This window comes from Neolamprologus multifasciatus, chromosome 17 (assembly GCF_963576455.1).
Source record: "Neolamprologus multifasciatus chromosome 17, fNeoMul1.2, whole genome shotgun sequence".
NCBI classification, from domain to species: Eukaryota; Metazoa; Chordata; class Actinopteri; order Cichliformes; family Cichlidae; genus Neolamprologus; species Neolamprologus multifasciatus.
The window spans coordinates 36,352,052-36,370,318 of NC_140455.1; the positions used below are offsets into that span (position 1 = coordinate 36,352,052).

General features: G+C 41.4%; 1 protein-coding gene across 1 annotated transcript; it reads left to right on the top strand.

Moving 5' to 3' along the window:
* Positions 1 to 89: 89 nt before the first annotated feature.
* On the top strand, positions 90 to 17,167 carry LOC146499800 (protein mono-ADP-ribosyltransferase PARP12-like). Its single transcript, XM_085138548.1, has 12 exons — positions 90 to 982; positions 1,619 to 1,754; positions 3,404 to 4,079; positions 4,169 to 4,219; positions 4,300 to 4,426; positions 6,795 to 6,960; positions 9,036 to 9,156; positions 9,257 to 9,353; positions 12,173 to 12,248; positions 14,170 to 14,300; positions 14,542 to 14,693; positions 14,855 to 17,167. The coding sequence occupies exons 1-12, from the start codon at positions 705 to 707 to the stop codon at positions 15,514 to 15,516; spliced, it is 2,673 nt and encodes an 890-aa protein (XP_084994674.1). The 5' UTR covers positions 90 to 704; the 3' UTR covers positions 15,517 to 17,167.
* Positions 17,168 to 18,267: the final 1,100 nt, after the last annotated feature.

Below are 18,267 nucleotides of genomic sequence, written 5' to 3' on the forward strand. Positions count from 1 at the left end.
TGTTTTTTCATTTCCAAAAATAAATAAATTACACTTGGAGAAGATAAAACAAGATATCGATCCTCCTGTGCTCGTATCAATCCGTTACCAGTATTAGTGTTGGTGTGATACTCTTGATATTCACATTGTTGTCGTTCAGGTGTGCCACTGGGGAATCCCCACAGTTTTTCACTGTGTTATGTGTAGCAGCTATGCAAACAAGAAGAGCAAAGATATTTTTGGACTTGTAATTGTTGTTTGTGCACAGCTGTGCAGCACAAGTATTTAGATTCACCCTCCCCACCCCAGGCAGACATGCATAAGCTATTTAAGCTGCAAACACACAGCCTGGCAGCTGATGGACAGTTAAGACCCGAAAATTCACCCCAAAGGTTTAAAGGAGAGCAAAACTAAAACAGGAGGTAATAGCTATGACTTCCTTTAGTCAGACTTTGAGCTTTCTGCTAATCAGCTCTACTGTGTTAATGTTAATGTTACACTGTGTGCCGAGTACAAATGTCTTCCCTATATTCTTTCATGGACGCCCCCAAGTGGACATCAGCAGCATTACAGCATCAGTCCAAGATAAAAATAGTTCAGTTTCGCTTTCCAATCGTCAGAAATGATACCGAGGTTTTCCTCCTCCCATGAAACCAGCGGCCGCTGTCGTCAAGCTGCGGTTTGGTCTCCCAGGTGGAAGTTAACGCAGGCAGAGCTCGGACACGATGGAGACGGAAATACTGAGAATGATCTGCGCCGGCCAAGGAGCAGTCAACACGGAGGATTTAGTGTATAATCTGTTTTCCGGCGATCCCACGAAGTTGTCGGAGATCATTTGTAACCAAGAGAAATTTGTTTCGTGTTGTCCAAACGGACAGCCGAAGGTGGTGGCCAGGACCCGCCTGAGACTTTGCAGAGTGAAGGACTGCCCGGGGACGTGCAGGGGTCTGCACCTGTGTAAAAACTTCCTCTTCAGCGGATTCTGTCAGTTCACTCAGCTCAGGTAAATATACTTAAAGTAAGAAAGGTGAGTCATGGTCGGAGTGAAACAGCCGCCGTCTGTGTTCATCCGGGCCTTTTCTAGTAATGCTGAAAGTGGCTGCAAAATATTCCAGGGTGAAAGGCCCTGACTAGTGTCTCTGTTTACAGTCCGTGAATATGACACTGACGGTGCGTTCAGGTGTTGTTGGGAAAATTCGACATTTTAAGCAGTTTGACGCAGATTTGTTAGAAATGCTAACCTGAACAAATATCATCATGTGACTCGACAGGCTAATAGGAAAAGTTCCTCTCTGTGCTTCCTTGTACCGAAAAACGTTATTTTTATTGTCGTATTTGTGTACAACCAAGTTACGGACCATTAAAGAGGCTAATTCGTAGTGCTTTTGTTATTAGTAGTGTTTATTATTGTCGTCATATTAACTGGTTTTGAAGCCAGCTACAATGACAAATTCTCGGGTTTGGAAAAATATAAGAACACATATGTTGACAGCAGTCAAAATTTATTTTTTATATTGGTATTGGGCTGAATTTGGAAACAGACACACACACGTTTGGCAGCACTTATCATGTTTGTGTGTGGCCCTAATCCTTCTCATGTCACAGTCATGACTCAGCTGTGTGGATTCTGTTACAACAGGAGGGGCTGCTGCTTCTCCCATGAGCTGACCTCTGAGCATAACCAAAGACTTCTGAGGCAGCATGAGCTGGAGAGCCTGAGCCGAGAGGAGCTGTGCACCCTGCTGCTGCAGAGTGACCACACACTCCTTCCTGTTGTGAGTCTTAACCCAACACACGATAACGCACCCTGACGAAATACTTTAGGTTGAACTCATCATCATTGTCATAACGTCTTTTCACATCTGATTTGTTCTGGATCATGTTCATTTAAATTGTAACAGCTTGTTGATACTGTAGCAATAACAAACAGCACAGCTGACACCCACACAGTGTAATATAATATGTAATTCTTCACAAATTGGCAGTCAGTGAGGTGTTCTTAAAACTTAGAGGTAAAGTTGTTTGCCAGATGTGTATTGTTCTCCAATTTTAAAACAAGTTTTCTGTCACGTTGGTGGCAAATAAGCTTTTTCATACATGTAAAAAAGTATATTAAAAGTTTTAAAACGCATGCAATGTCATTGGTAAACAGTGTTGGGAAGGTTACTTTTAAAATGTATTCCATTACAGATTACAAAAAAATGCCCTAAAATGTATTCTGTAACGTATTCCGTTACGTTACTCAATGAGAGTAACGTATTCTGAATACTCTGGATTACTTAATATATTATCATGCTGTTTACAACTACATGAATGTACTATTGCTGTGATTTATTACTGTTACTGAAGGTCCGCGGCTCCGAACCGTAGTAAAGGGACCTCTGGCTAATACGGTGGGTTCTGTGCAGGCTCGAAAGGCTGCTCCAACAGGAACTTATTATTTCAGAGGAAAACACGAACACGGTGTACAGTCGAGTCTTAATAGCTTACTTACAACTGGGCTCGTCAGGCTCTCTTCTTGGCTGCAGTGGTTATTATTATATTTACATGCTTCCAGCTCCCGTTTTTGCTCGATGACAGCTCGTACTTTTCCTTTTCCTCTCTCCCTCGCTCACAGACACATAACGTGTACAGCAGTCCATTCTCCCTGCAGCACGGACTACACTGCCCATGATGCTACATTCTTTAGAGCTATACCTGTAGCATTCTGCCTGTTAGCTTAGCACAACAACAACAGCCACTCTCTCACCCAGGAAACACGCAGAGAGAGAGCGTCACCCTGTAACCATGGCAACCGTAACGCTGCCGCCTGGAACAACCGATCGTAGCTGTCAAACAAAACCCAAACAGTCCTGACCCGCCACAATATGAAACAGGGAAGTACCGCCGTGTAATCCATTTATTTCAACAAAGTAACTGTATTCTAAATACCACCTTTTTAAACGGTAACTGTAACGGAATACAGTTACTCATATTTTGTATTTTAAATACGTAACGGCGGTACATGTATTCCGTTACTCCCCAACACTGTTGGTAAATAATCATTTCCTTTCGTTTGTTTGTTTGTTTGCAGTACCGTCCACAGTTTTCAAGATATCTTTTTCAGATTTTGTGTGATGATAACAGCTGATTTAATTTAGATGAAAATTGGGTCGCTTCTAAAAAATCAGTCAAAACTTTATATTACCCACAATTTTTTATGGATCGTCTTTAAACTTGACAAAGATATTCTAGACCTAAGAAAACGTTTTGAACAATTTATTGTGGCATTTAGAGTAAAACAAATTTAAACTGGTTAAAAAAAGTAGGATGTTGCAATGTTTATATCCATTGTTTACATACAGTCAGTGCTTGTATTCCATCTTTTACTTACAGTCCATGTATATAACCACGCTTTCCTTTCATTTTTTTCTGTCTCCATCAGATATGCTTCGACTACAACAACGGTGATGGAGAGTTCGGCAGGTGTCAGGATGGTGATGGTTGCAAGAGGCTCCACATCTGCCAGAAGTACATCAGTCGTGAGTGCAGCTGCTCGAGGAATCACAATTTTACTGCTCCACAGCCCTTAAAAAATGTCCAAGAAAGAGGCGTGCCTGGTGCCCTTCTGCCATCCTTGAAGGCTGTGTATGCAAATAAAGAGGCTTTGAGGCTGGCTGAGAATGGTCCACAACAGCGGAGAGGCAGAGGGAGAGGTGGTAGGGGTGCGACGGGCAGCAGGGGCAAAAGGGGAAACAGAGGAAACCAGAGCAGCCGACCAGTGCAGGATCGAGCCTCCTCACTTACTGAGATGCTTGCTGGCACTCACATCTTCGACCTGCACACCAGTAATGGACTGAACGAAAGCGACGATGAAAACTCTTCCACCGGTGACGTCTCCGCCGCCGCCAGCGACAACGATGCGAGCAGTGAAAACGGTGAGACTCGAAGACGCCGTCATGGAAGAAATCTAGCAGCTGTCAGAGGGAGAGGCGGCAACAGGGGCACCAATAAGCAACCACTACCAAAAACTCGTTCATCAGGCAACATTAACGCTGCTGTCAGTGATGAAGCTGCTAAAGGTGGCGAATGGCAGAACAATAGACAGAGGCCTGTCAGAGGTAAACACCGGCTGAAAACACTTCTGTGGGGAGATGAACTAAAACTGCTGTCTGAATGAAGCCTGTGAAATATCTCCTGTTTCTTTCAGATAAAACAGAGATCTGCATGTACTTCATTAAAGGTCACTGCAAACATGATGGTGAGAAAGTCACGGTTAGTAAGTGTTTGAGGCTTTAATGTAGTTCTTTCTTGACTTTGATCAGCTGTCTTTCTTCTTAGATCGATGTTTTAAAGCTCATGACAAGATGCCGTACCGATGGCAGGTCCAAGAGGGACACCAGTGGACTGATTTGCCCGATAATGAGAAAATTGAGAGAGACTACTGTGACCCCAGTAACTCATACAGGTACTTACCAAGTTCTCACAGGACTCTCTGCAGTCCTGCAAAACACAACGTGATAAGCTGATAATCAAATACACTTGACTTTGTGATCATCACAGACTGTATAAAAGCAGAACTTTTGGCAGTTTACTGGTTTGGAGCATTCAGTTAGGTGTAGGGATGGGAATCGAGAACAGTTCCCAGTAGTGGCATTCCTTGGAATTGTTAGTCTGCTTGCCTATTGAATCTAATATTGGTTCCAGCTGCACTTGAATCAGCTGATTTCAGCTCATGTGTCTGAGGATGAAAGTAGTGGAGCGGTCCACAGCATGAACTCGGACATTACTTGTATTTTTATTCTGCAAAAGAACAAAAGTGTGATGGTAAAGTGGAAACTGCATCCAGGATGGAAACAACTGCATTATCCTGCTAACACAACTTCAGCTCTTTGCAAGCACCAACACTGGCAAGATAACAATGTTAGCCTTTCTGCAGCTATGGGGCATATATGGTATCATTCTTGGCTGGAAGCAGCTTAAACAATGGAAAAAACACAAACTTTGTCCAAAAACCTCTCATGTTTAACTGTTTTCCACTTTTTCTTTGGTCATTTTAGCCTTTTTGTCCAGGGTGAAGGGAGTATCTGCCATCAAACAAGAAGACAGCTGCATGTAGCTATGACGCTGTTTGCTAGTTCACCTTACATGCATTAATGTAATAACGTGGTTAGCCTACTCAACGTAAATTACACACGAACAACATGAAGCTACTCACGCAGAGAAGAACGGCTGCTGCTGCATCATCATCCTCATCATTTCTGCTACACTGGCAGGGCTAGGGGCCAGGACTCATGTGAGTGAAGTTGGCCCCCCCACCTTCTTCAAATCCAACAAAAGTGGTATCAAACGTTTGTGCTGGTTTGTGCTGCTAAAATTGTCGTTTGTGCTGCTTCTGTTTTAAAGATATTAATGAAAAGGTAAAGGTCAAAAGGTCAACCAGCCCCCCCACATTACCCAAATCAAAGAAAATTGATGTTAAATGTTTGTGCTGCAAAAGGTTTTGTCTGGATGAGTGATGAAACGTTTCCCCCACTGAAAATGTCCAGATAAACAGAATCAACCTTTTGGGATTTACTTACCTGGATGATTAAGCACACATCAAGACATTATTTTATTAATATCTTTAAAATGTTAGTAGCACAAACAAAAAAATTTGCAGCACAAACGTAGCACAAACGTTTGATACCACTTTTGTTGGATTTGAATAAGGTGGGGGGGCCAACTTCACTCACATCCAGGACTCTACTCTTCGGGTTCATGTTGCTAACTCCGGGTCCGATAACAGGCAACCCACCCGCAGTAGATGTACTCGGTCTTGCAGCAAGCTATCAAATACGGCGCATTTCTCGCCTTTAAAAAAATGCTATGCGTCGCCAGGTGTGTCATCGGATTTGAGGTGTTACCTCCTTTGACAGTATTAAAGCACTTGTTGCAGCTGCTGAGTTTGCATCCTTTGCTGTGAAGTACAGCCAGACTTGACCGCTTCGCCTTGGGCATTTTTAATCTGTAGCTCTGCTCTACAAGAACGTACGTACCTGGACCCGCCTACTATCCTCGGAAACATAAAATGATTGGCTAGAATCCAAAGCTAATGACATCTCAGGAAAAAAAAGCACCGAAATGTGCGCTGCTTTTCGGTCTGGTTACTACCATTTATCTCAGAACCGATGCCATAATGGCACCGGATACCGGTACCCATCCCTACTGAGGAGCAGTGAGGCTGCCAGCTCAGTTTCTGCCTGTATATGTTTCCAGAGTAGAATCACCGTGGTGATCGCTTTAACGTCTCTTTGTGCTGGTTTTCATCTTTGCTTTGTGTTCATACATAAATACTATGACAAAGATCATATGTGTGTCCTCTTTAGAACAGGGATTTGTGTTGGTGTGTGGGCCTGTAGAATAAGGTTTACATTGGTAACGGGTAATTCACTAGCTGGGCCCACGTCCTCATTTATATTTGACAGCATTTTCGTAGATAAAGGTGAATGGCTTTGACATGAATTGAGCTGCGGTTTGAGGAAGGCCTCGAAAGGGACTGACGGCGGCTTCGGGACCTATATGGATGAGAACTGGAAGGCGTGTGTTTGGAGGTGTGGTCCCACTCCTGAAGTTCTGATACTTAATCTCCAATTATGAGACAGATTCATCCTAAAGTGAGACCCAATACAAACACAAGGACCTGGTTGTGGAAAGGAGACGATTTAGGTGATGATTCGACAGCCACAGGACACAAATCTTTATTTCTGTTACTGTTTCCTTAATATCAACTTCTTTCAAACTCCACACATGTGTTAAAATGTTAACATTATGTCTTCTGTTTTGGGTGTCTGCAGTAGCACCAGTCCAGCCGTGCACTTTGACACGATGACCTGTGGATCGAACAAAGTGCGTCGACTCTCGACAGAAAACTCCGTGATTGAGCCGACTTTCATCCACACCACCGAGTGGCTTTGGTACTGGCAGGATGAGTTTGGGAAGTGGAACATTTATTCCGCAGATGTGAGTAGCATCAGAACCCACTGTTCATCCACAGTGTTTTCAAAAGGTTGTTAGCACGTGAGTCAGTACTTTTGTTGTAAACATGATAAAAAAAATTAAAAAAACATCTGTAATGTGGAAAAAAGTCCCTCGAACTTTGACCCTACTGGGTGTTTTCCCCCCTCCAGGTGATCTCCACAAAGCATTTCAGTGCTTTTCAGCTTGTGTTTGTTTTAGCTTTAGCTTTAGCTCTCATCAGGAGTGATTCTATGAGACTGACGCAGCATTTTCAATGATAACAAATTCTTAAAAACCAAGTCTATAATACTCAGAACCATATTTAGGTGCTAGACTGCAAAAATAATGGAGCACTGAGCAGGTAGGACCTTTATATAAAAGGTGCACACAAGCACCTTAGTGTCATCCACTGGGGTTTTTGACTATGTAAATGTGTAACTGTTTGCTAACACGTTCAATATATCAGCTTTGAAGTCACCTAAAACTTCTCTGCTGTCACTCTCTGTTAAAATGTCTATAAAGTCCATCCATCCATCTTCATCCGCTTTATCCGAGGCCGGGTCGCGGGGGCAGCAGCCTAAGCAAAGAGGCCCAGACCTCCCTCTCCCCAGCCACCTCCTCCAGCTTATCCGGGGGAACACCAAGGCGTTCCCAGGCCAGCTGAGAGATATAATCTCTCCAGCGTGTCCTGGGTCTGCCGCGGGGCCTCCTCCCGGTGGGACATGCCCGGAACACCTCACCCAGGAGGCGCCCAGGAGGCATCCTTGTCAGATGCCCGAACCACCTCAGCTGGCTCCTTTCGATGTGGAGCAGCAGCGGCTCTACTCTGAGCCCCTCCCGGATGGCCAAACTTCTCACCCTATCTCTAAGGGAGAGGCCAGCCACCCTTCGGAGGAAGCTCATTTCTGCCGCTTGTATCCACGATCTTTCGTTCTTTCGGTCACTACCCACAGCTCGTGGCCATAGGTGAGGGTAGGGACGTAGATCGACCGGTAAATTGAGAGCTTCGCTTTTACACTCAGCTCCCTCTTCACCACGACGGACCGGTGCAGCGTCCGCATGACTGCAGCTGCAGCCCCAATCCGTCTGTCGATCTCCGGCTCCCTTCTCCCATCACTCGCGAACAAGACCCCGAGATACTTGAACTCCTCCACTTGGGGCAGGAACTCATCCCCGACCCGGAGTGGACACTCCACCCTTTTCCGGCTGAGAACCATGGCCTCAGATTTGGAGGTGCTGATCCTCATTCCCGCTGCTTCACACTCGGCTACTATAAAGTCATACTGCCTCAATAGATTTATTACATCAGAGGCTGTTATTAAAGCGTAAACTATCTGATTTTCTATTCTAATCAAAGGTTAAAGTCTTTGCTCTGGGTAATGCCATGTCATGGGAGTGGTGTAGTTGTGAAACACTTCTTAACAGATTGTGAACAAGTGAACAAACATGGAAAAAATAGCTGCAGCAGGCCAGAGTTTTACTGAAGATATCCACACTGACAGCGTGCCTCAGCGAGAAAAGCTAGCGGAGCTGATCTGAGCTACAAATGGTCACTGAACCTCTATTTCACTGACCATTTTGGAGGTGACTGCATTGCTTCTGCTGCAATCACAACTATATTTTTCATATTTTTTTATCCTCTCTGTATTCTGTTGTTTAAGCTGCTGGACTTACAGCTCATGATTAGAGTTTTAATCTTATCTATTATGTAAATCGAGGCTGCCACAGTCTGCATACAGCGCTGGTATCTCTGAGGAGAAGTTAGCAGCTGAAGTAAACGGCTACATGTAGCAGCTGTGCTCAGTTGAACGTGTGAACTGAGCATGCTCATACTGGACTGTTGAGTGTAAAAAATAAATAAAGTTTGGAGTTAAAGTCTGTTCGGGTAACTCTACTGGAAAGAACGTCAGACTTTCAAACGGCCTCGGTGGTTTTCAGCCAAGCTAATTTGACCGTCGCTATCTTGGGATATTTATTAAATATTATAAATTAATTTCTCTTACCAATTGTTCATTGCTCTTATGCCGATGCAGCTTTGTTTTCAGGTTAAAAACACAGTCACTTTTCTTGCTTTGCAGACTAGCGGACATAAAGCAGCAGACATCAACAGCACAAAGCTGGAGGAGAAGTTCCTGGTCAATGACAAAGACGTGGTGGAGTTCACTGCTGGCTCTCAGTCGTATTCACTCAGTTTCGAGGGTAAACGAAGAATATAGAAACTCTGTGTTGACTGATTTCTGCATGTTAAACTGTAAAACTGAGTTTCTCATTATCATTTAACTTTAAACTTCCCCGTCAGACATGATACAGACAAATAAACGCTACGGCACCAAAAGGTGTGTGTGCAGACGGCCGCTGTTTGTCTCTGCTGCAGATGTCCTAACAAAGAAAGTCAGGTACGTCGTCAAAACAGCCCCGCAAGAAAGTTTTAAGACACCTTCACTTTGGTTTACATGTAGTGTTTTAAATGAGTCTGATAGACTCGTGAACTCCTTGATTGTTACCAACAGTGTTGGTCAAGTTACTTGAAAAAAGTAATCAGTAACTAATTACTGATTACTTCCCCAAAAAAGTAATCCTGTTACTTTACTGATTACTTATTTTTAAAAGTAATTAATTACTTAGTTACTTAGTTACTTTTTAAAAACACGATTTACAACCTGAATAGGTGATAAAGCGATAGATCTTTCAGCCCAATTCTACTTTTTCTGCATAATCATCATACAAAATGTAATCAAATGGAAAAGTCTCTTTTTAAAACTTGTTTTATTAGTTTTAATCTTTTAACTTTATGCATCAAGCAAAAAATTTAATTATATGCAACATTCTCTGACTGGAAGAAATTAGTTTAAAATTTAAACCTATTTTCTGCACATTCCAGCACATAAAATAAAATATTTTTTTGTGTTTACACTCAGTCTTTCAAATAGATGCAAGTAAAACACAGCAGAAAATAAATAACATCAAAGACTAGCGGTCCTGTTGCTCTATTTTCACCTGTAAAGCAGGAGTGGGGTAGGCGGAGGTTTACCCTGGTGCAGGTGTGCAGCGGTCAGTGGAAGAATCCGCGAGTTTCTCTGTGAGTTTCCCATTACGTCGTAGCTACTCGGTGCTTGTTTGGAAGTTTAGGGTTTTTTTCGCTGTAAAAAGAAGTTTTCTTCCCACGCACAACGGACACTAATGTTTTTGTCACTTTTTATGGAATCAAACTCAAAGTAAGGTCAGTACTTCCACACTTTAAACGCTGCACGCTCATACTCTCTCTGCACTCGATATATGATCCATTGTTGATCTGCACACAGCTGTTGTCACGAACGTCGCACTCGCTTACGTCACTGTCATGAGACATTCTCGCAAAAAAATCACGGTGTTAGTAACGCAGTAACGCAGCGTTCCTACGGGAAACTAACGGTAATCTAATTACCGTTTTTGCAATAGTAATCCCATACTTTACTCGTTACTAGAAAAAAGTAATCAGATTACAGTAACACGTCTCTGGTTACCAACCAGTCTGTAGAGACCAGTGTGTCTGCCAGAATCTAACATGATTCCTGTTCAACGCTTGATTGAGACGTTTAATTGTCATTAGCAACGTTACACGTACGTGCAGTGAAACCGGACGCCTTCTGATTGTACGTACAGAGAGATAAATGATGCAAAACACGAGGGAAGAGGAGGAAAAAAAGAAGAACTCCACCCAGATGGGAGAGCAGTTTGAGAACAGAAAGAAAATGTGACTTGCGACAGGGATTGGGGTGGGTGGGTGGGAGGGGGGTGGTATGGGGTAATGGAGAGAGCCAATGTAGACAACAGTCATCTGGTCCTGCAGCTGAAACCTGGCGCTGGACAGAGACCTGTCTGACCGCATCAGGTGTAAGCATCGAAGGCGTTTGGAGGGCGAGGTGTGTGTGTGTGTGTATATCTGTGTCTGAGTTCATGTGTATGTGTGCGTGTGTGTTTCCTGTATCCAACTCGAGAGAGAGAGAGTGCACTTTCACCTAGTTTTAAGCAAAAGTCAACAATCCCCAAGTCGCTGCAGGCGACCTTGAGGAAGAATTCGGGAGAATTTGATGTTCCAGCTTTGGCCATCGAGCTTCCAGCTGAGGGAAGGCCGCATGAAGATAGTGTTTGTTTGGGTTTGGTTTACCATTGTGGGTAAACGTGCCAACATACTAGTGTTGCCAGGGCCTTAAGAGTAGAGTGACGCAAATTCACCATGTTTGTCCATTCAGTAACAGGAATGTCAACAAACAGGCAAGCACTAGACATTAAAAATGCTCCAGTCAGAGCTTGCTAAACGTCAGGTTTTTTTAAATTTCCACAAATTTCATTTAAAAAATAACAAACTGATTTTGTAGAAGCTCCTTCAGTAGTAGTGCAGCTGTGAGTCTGGCTTCTACACTCTTGGATTTGTTTGGTTTATTCTGGTCTTCATGGCAGGTCCTGTCAGACTTGGTTGTTTCAGGTCTGTCGATGCACATTTTACTGTATTGGAGTTTAACTCTGGACCACTGAAGGACAGACTTTCTGTAACCAGCAGCAACGCCTATGATGCAGCTCATTGCTGTGCAGAAACGTGAACCTTTCTTTTGATCTAACTCAGCATTTGTTTGCCCGTCTCTGCTGCCTGAAGCAGCACAGAGCCTGATGGTGCCAACACCGTGACATCACGTCATGTTGTGAGAGCTGTGTGCCGAGGGAGCTATCTGATGCTCTTTACTCAAAGTGGCTTCTTTCAAGCTTCTTTCTACCATAAAGACATAATTGATAAAACAGTGACACAGAGATATGATTCTAGACCCGTTCCCTGATCTAGACCTGGTGAGGCCTGTCGCCCTGGATGTTAAGAAAGAGTTCCTAAGATTTCATAGTTGGTTGGTTTGTTTGTTTCTGATATTAGTATGAACTGTGGGGGTTATTACATGCTCAGGTGTGTGTCTTTCTTAACTGTATCCAGATCATCTCAGCAGTGGGTCCTATTTGTTCTTTTTTATTTAGCAATTATAAAAAATGACAAACATGAGCTCTTGCCATTATGGTATGTGATGGGGAAAAATGTTTTGTGGATTTAAAATGAAATCTTAAGCATATGTAAAAAGTGAAGGTGTCTCTATATCGAAGAAATTTTTAGTGGCATTTGTATTACTTGTGTTTTCAGACGTATTACACCCAAACTTTGTGTATTTAAAGTCATCCTAACCCTCTGTCTCTGCAGACGGCCCGTGGTTAAAGCATCTGCTCCAATACCAGACAACTGGGACAAGACACAGATCCCCGAAACAGGATATTCGGTATTGTGAAACCATAAAATATTACTTTTATGTCTAAGTTTAGACATTTTTAAATAAATATATATATATATATATATATATATATATATATATATATATATATATATATATATATATATATATATATATATGTGTATATGTATATATATATATATATATATATATATATATATATATATATATATATATATATATATATATATATGTGTTAACATATTCCAAACATAGTAATGTAGATGTACAACTCAATGTTATGCAGTTTAATTTTCTAGTAAAATGTGAAAGTAATCAGTTTTTTTAAATACAAAACTATATTAAACAATTTAACACGGATACAAAATGAGAAAAAAGATTAAATAAGACAACCAAACGACATAAAATAAAAACAGACAAGCCTTTATATTAAAAACGTATTTTTAAGATCATATCTGATCTGTCATCCTTCCTCAGATAGAAACTTGATTCTGGCCTCACAGTATTTTTCAGTGTGGGTTCTTATAGAGATGGCACGATACCACTTTTTTATGTCCGATACCGATATGAATCCAATATAGTGTTTTTTAATCAATAAAACTGTTTTATTTTAATATATTGCTGCATTTTGTATAAGTTCATACTCAAGTTTAAATAAACAACAACACTAAAGCTATTCTGTTATATCTGTATGTAAAAAAACACACTGCACCCAAAATATTTCATAGTTCAGCAAAACTGATCAATCTAATAAACTTAAACCTGCTCCATCCTCCCTATTCTGGTATTTTAAAGAGTACTTAGCAGAAATATTAAGCAACCTAACTAATAGGGTTGCAAACTCCCAGCAAAAAAAAAAAAATAGGGAACCACCCTCCACCTCATGATGCTTAATCGACGTAATCAACTTTAATTTGATGCAGTGTGGGGAAAAAATGCACAGAAATAAATTATTTTTCAAAAATAATTAAATAGATTCAACATCTTTCTTCAACAGAATTGCAGACTGCACAGATGGTATCTTCCCAAAGGAAAAAGTACTATAGCTTACTAGGGTATATTAGACTTAACAGCTACTATATACAGTAATGGACTTCTATATATTTTACATCAGATTAAAACTTTGGGTGGAAGATTCAGATAATTATTTATTAAAAGCTCGACATTTTAAATGAGAATAAGAAAGAAAAGTATGTCTTTGTGCCCCCTTTTCCCTGTTCATGCCCTATCGGCCCCCCTGGCTAAACTTTGCTAGATCCGCCCCTGCACAGTTACCAGCCGTCAGCTGTAGAAAAAGATCCTGGTGTAGAAAGTAATATTAAATAAATTTTAACAACGGCTTATCGGTACAGTTCCTGAATACTGAGCTCTCTATGTATTCTGAAACTAGTCACCCTCTAATGTATTTACCACCCTGTCATATATCAGTAAACATTATCCTTCCTTCTCATTTACATTCTCATTGGCTGTCTCAGAGATTTGGAGAGTTTAACTTGGGACCCAGCTGTATTCACCGGGTATTATATTGTTGATTTAAGACAAAAACCATTTACTTTATTCAGTCACTGGTTCCCACATTGCTTCCTGTGCAGATGCCACTTCAAGAATTTCTACAGTAAGCAAAAGATTTTCCCAAATAATTTTTTTTAAGAACATATTTGGGAAAAAAAGTTTAAAAAAAAAGAAAAAAAGCTAAGCTTAGAAATATATTTCCTCTCGTTGAATTCAGAGTTTCCATTTCTGTGTTTCTCCGTGCAGTCCGACTCTGCCATCAGGTTGTTGTTTTTAGGACTAAAATGCCTTTTTTAACACTGTTGCTGGCCTTGTTTAAAAATAACATTATAGAATTTATATTTGTACTCAATATGAATTCTTTACTTTGTCTAACTAAATGGTGAAGGGAAACGCTCATATCGAAAGATTGCAATATTTTTTTGTTTTCTTACAGCGAATCTCCGTCCAGCGCACGTCAGATGAATTTAAGACGGTGGAAACTCATTTCTGCAAAACCATAAAAGGCTTTGATATCGTCAAAATTGAGAGGATTCAGAACAAAGCTCTTTGGGAAGTCTTTCAATGGTACGTATTGTCTTCTGCGGTCCACAGACGTCAGTAAACTCTGACTTCTTTTAGCCATTTTTTTGCCCCCTGCTGGTGATTTGAAAGAATTACAGATGTAAGCTTCCTGCACTGGTGTCACTCCTCAGAGCCAGAGGCTGTGTTACTGTTTGTGTACACAGTCCAGGGTCAGCGTGCACACTTTCACGACATACAGACAAACCAGACTGACGTAAGATATTCGTATGTCTTCTATTTCAAGGCAAAAGAATCAGATGAAGACCAAAAACAAAGGAGGAAATGTGACTGAGAAAAAGCTTTTTCATGGCACTCATTTCAAATTTGTTGACACCATCTGCCACAACAACTTCGACTGGAGAATCTGTGGACTTAATGGAACGGCTTTTGGCAAAGGTGATTGGAAGAAATGTTCAAGCTGAAACGGTTATTGATAAAAAAGCATGTTTTCATAAACCAAACTCACCAAACACATTTTTGTCATCTGTGGTTGTGAGGAACGATGCTTGCGTTTTTGCCCAATAATCACAGTCGTCTCTTTTGGTGTCTAAACACAGGTAGTTACTTTGCCCGTGATGCCAGATACTCCCACAACTACACCGGTGACACTGACGTCAGAGACATGTTCGTCTCACGGGTGCTGGTGGGAGACTTCACCAAAGGGTCCTCTGACTATCGCCGACCTCCTTCGAAGGACGGAGGGGACATAAACTTCTATGACAGCTGTGTTGACGATGTAATGGACCCCTCCATATATGTGGTGTTTGAGAAGCACCAGATCTACCCCGAGTACCTGATAAAGTACAAGACCACACTGATGTACAGTGGTGGTGCATCAGCACCAGCACCAAAGCCAGTGGCAGCACCAAAGCCAGCTACCGTATCGGCTTACCAACCTAGCACGATCTCCTCTGGATATAAAGCCAGTGCTTCCTCTTCTTTTTACTCACCTAACACAACCTCTTCGCCCCACCAATCTAGCTTTGTGTCTTCTGGGTACTTATCTAGCTCGGCGTCTTTTGGGTACGCATCTAGCTCGGCGTCTTCTGGGTACCCATCTAGCTCGGCGTCTTCTGGGTACCCATCTAGCTCGGCGTCTTCTGGGTACCCATACAGTACCTCGTACTCAAACAGCAGAACAGTTAACCAGCCCACACACGTCCCTCCATCTCCCTCACCACCCCCAAAGAAAACATCCGATTCTTGTGTCATTGCTTAACATCAGTGGTGTAAAGGGGGTTGGTGGTGTTTTGCAATAATAATAATAGCATAAAAACAGACAGCAATGGCGGATTTTGAGCACTAAAAGTGTTTATTGGAGCAACTGAGAAGAAAACAAATGAAGCCACAGACATTAATGAATCCAGAAGATTAGAATATGTGATTTATTAGCTGCTGTTTACCAGTTTAGGATTAACTCACTTCTCAGTCAGCTGCTATTAAAGCATTTTAGGCTTCACGTGACTTTGAATGATGAGACTTTGGTTTGCTGAATAGGTGAGCAAGAGACAGTGCAGAAGAAAGCTTCAGAAATGTTACATGTTCCCGTTACTCTTCGTAATTTCTTTTTGTTGTTGTTTTGATGCTTGAATTTTTCCACCTCGAACAAACGTAAAATGATTTTCTACAAATTGCCAGCATTTCCACACACTTTGTTTTTATGTGCAAATTGAAGATGCACGTAAACACGTGGCATGTTGGCACAATCACGATCGTTGAGGTGTTGTTTAAAGAAACTACACTAACTTTTTTACAGAAAATAAACGGCAGCGGCGTGCGAGCCGTATCAGAAGAAACACCTGAGTGCTTTCCTCGTGATTATCTCAGGAAGTTTTATACGAACGCGTCGTACTGTATCAAGTAATGATGAAAAACACTGTGTCAGATTAGGCCATTGGTGTCACGAATTCTCGTAACAACTTAGTCTAGACACATGACGGACTGCGTGTTGGTGCCTGATGATAGCTTTGCTGCTTTAGACGACCTTTGTGATGTCAGCAGGAAGCTGGGCCCAACTTCTGGGAACACGGAAACAACCAGCGGCGGCGTGTGATACTCCCTGCTCCGTGTTTGGAAAAACCTGAAAGAAAATTTTAATGATGTTTACAACTTTACAACTACGAGTGACAAACTCAGGAGTACAAAGCTGCCTTGAGTCACTTTAAATGTTGCTCTAGTCACTGGATGCCAGTATATCTCAGTGCTCACAGAGCAGGTGATCCATGTAACATGAGGCTGTTGCAGAGGGCCGGGCTCAAATCTGACCCCACACCATTTGCACGCCTTCTCCCTCCTTTACTGTCCTATCATAAACAAACGCCCCCATAAATGTTGTTCACTTACTGGACGTCTTTCAGTGAACATTAAAAAAATATAACTGGTTGAGAATCAACCCCAGCCATTGCAACCTCAGTTTCCGAGTGATGGCCAGTGTTTTGGATATCCAAGCGTGGCCTGCTCGTTCCATTTGTCTATAAGGTCTTTTTTTTAAAAAATAAATCTTCCCGTGAGAAGATTAACGATTGTTTGGATATTGCATTTTGGCGATATCTCTGTAGGGTCCTGCACAAAGCCTGCTTAACCGTGATTGGTTAATGCTCCTTGGGATTTCTCTTTAATCTTTCAAGTGATTTGAAAATAATTTGATTAAAATGAAAAAAGAAAAGTGACTTAATCTTTTACCAACCACTAGAAAGTAAAAAACAGGCTATATTGATTATTTTATTGATAAAATGTAAATGAAAGGCTTGTAATGTGTGTGGTGGGTGATTTGTTTAGAGTGTGATTATTGATCATTTCACCTGCTCAACGTGAATAATCACTGTTTTCACAATTATTAAAGTAAAGCATGTTGCAGTTTGTTGCTGTCGGAGCTGCAGTTCGTTCTGTCTTTTTTTTTCTGCGTGTCTCATAACTGACATAAAAAATGCCACCAGCAGTCATTTTGGGGCTCTTAGTGAAATGAGGCAGTGCATGAAAAATGATCGATATGGCTGCCGGTGCTTCATCCGACACAAAACATTAGGCCTGTAAAGTAACCCCGCTGTAGCACCCCCTCCTATCAGCGTACATGCACTAGCAACTGCCTTCTGTTATGTTTCCTATAAACTGCAGAGTGAATCTGGGCATGTTTGGATGTTTCCACTGTAGCAACGAATGGTGGAAACAGACTTTTTGCACAAAGCTGTTAAATCCAGGTCTTCTGTGATCTTAATGAAAGAAAAAGAAAAAGTAATCGGCCTCGGTTAAAGTGTCACACTGATTCTGATCAGGCCTCACTCCTGTGAATTGTTTTAGCCATAGACTGTATATAAAAGAATACATTCTTAGCTTTGTGGAAGTGGAATTCACAACGAGGCAGATGTGACTTTGAAATGCAGAGATAAATATGCTCACTTGCTAATGAGCCGTCGGGCAGACGATTGTCGACAGAAACCCCCCAAAAAAGCATCAGGAAAGGTGCTACTGAGCTGAGAAAGCAAGGCATTTAAGTGCAGTTTCCTCTTTAAACTTCAGCAGAATGATTTTTTTCAAGTTTAAGTGTCGCCCTCTGGTGGCCATTAACCCTTTAAGACCTACCATAGAACCAAGTCCGCCAGAGCTTATATTATATTTTTACATGCTGTGGAGCCATTTTTGGGAGCATTTCAAGTTGCTATACATCAATACAACCATTATAGCCCAGATTTTAATAATATGTATGCATTAAGTGCATAGTAATTACATAAATTGCAAAAAAGTGCAATAAACTACAAAAAAATTGAAAATCGTTTTTGTTTTTTTAACATATATTTCTAGTTAGAGAAATTTAAGAGGCTTATCCCTCAAAACTGTAAATACAAAAAAGTTGCACAAACTAGTTTCCCACCACAGGAAATTTATTTTGAGTGTCTTCATAGTTTTATTTTTGAAATACACCAATTTTTATACACTGCAGGAAAAACGAAAATAAATATTATAGTACAAATTT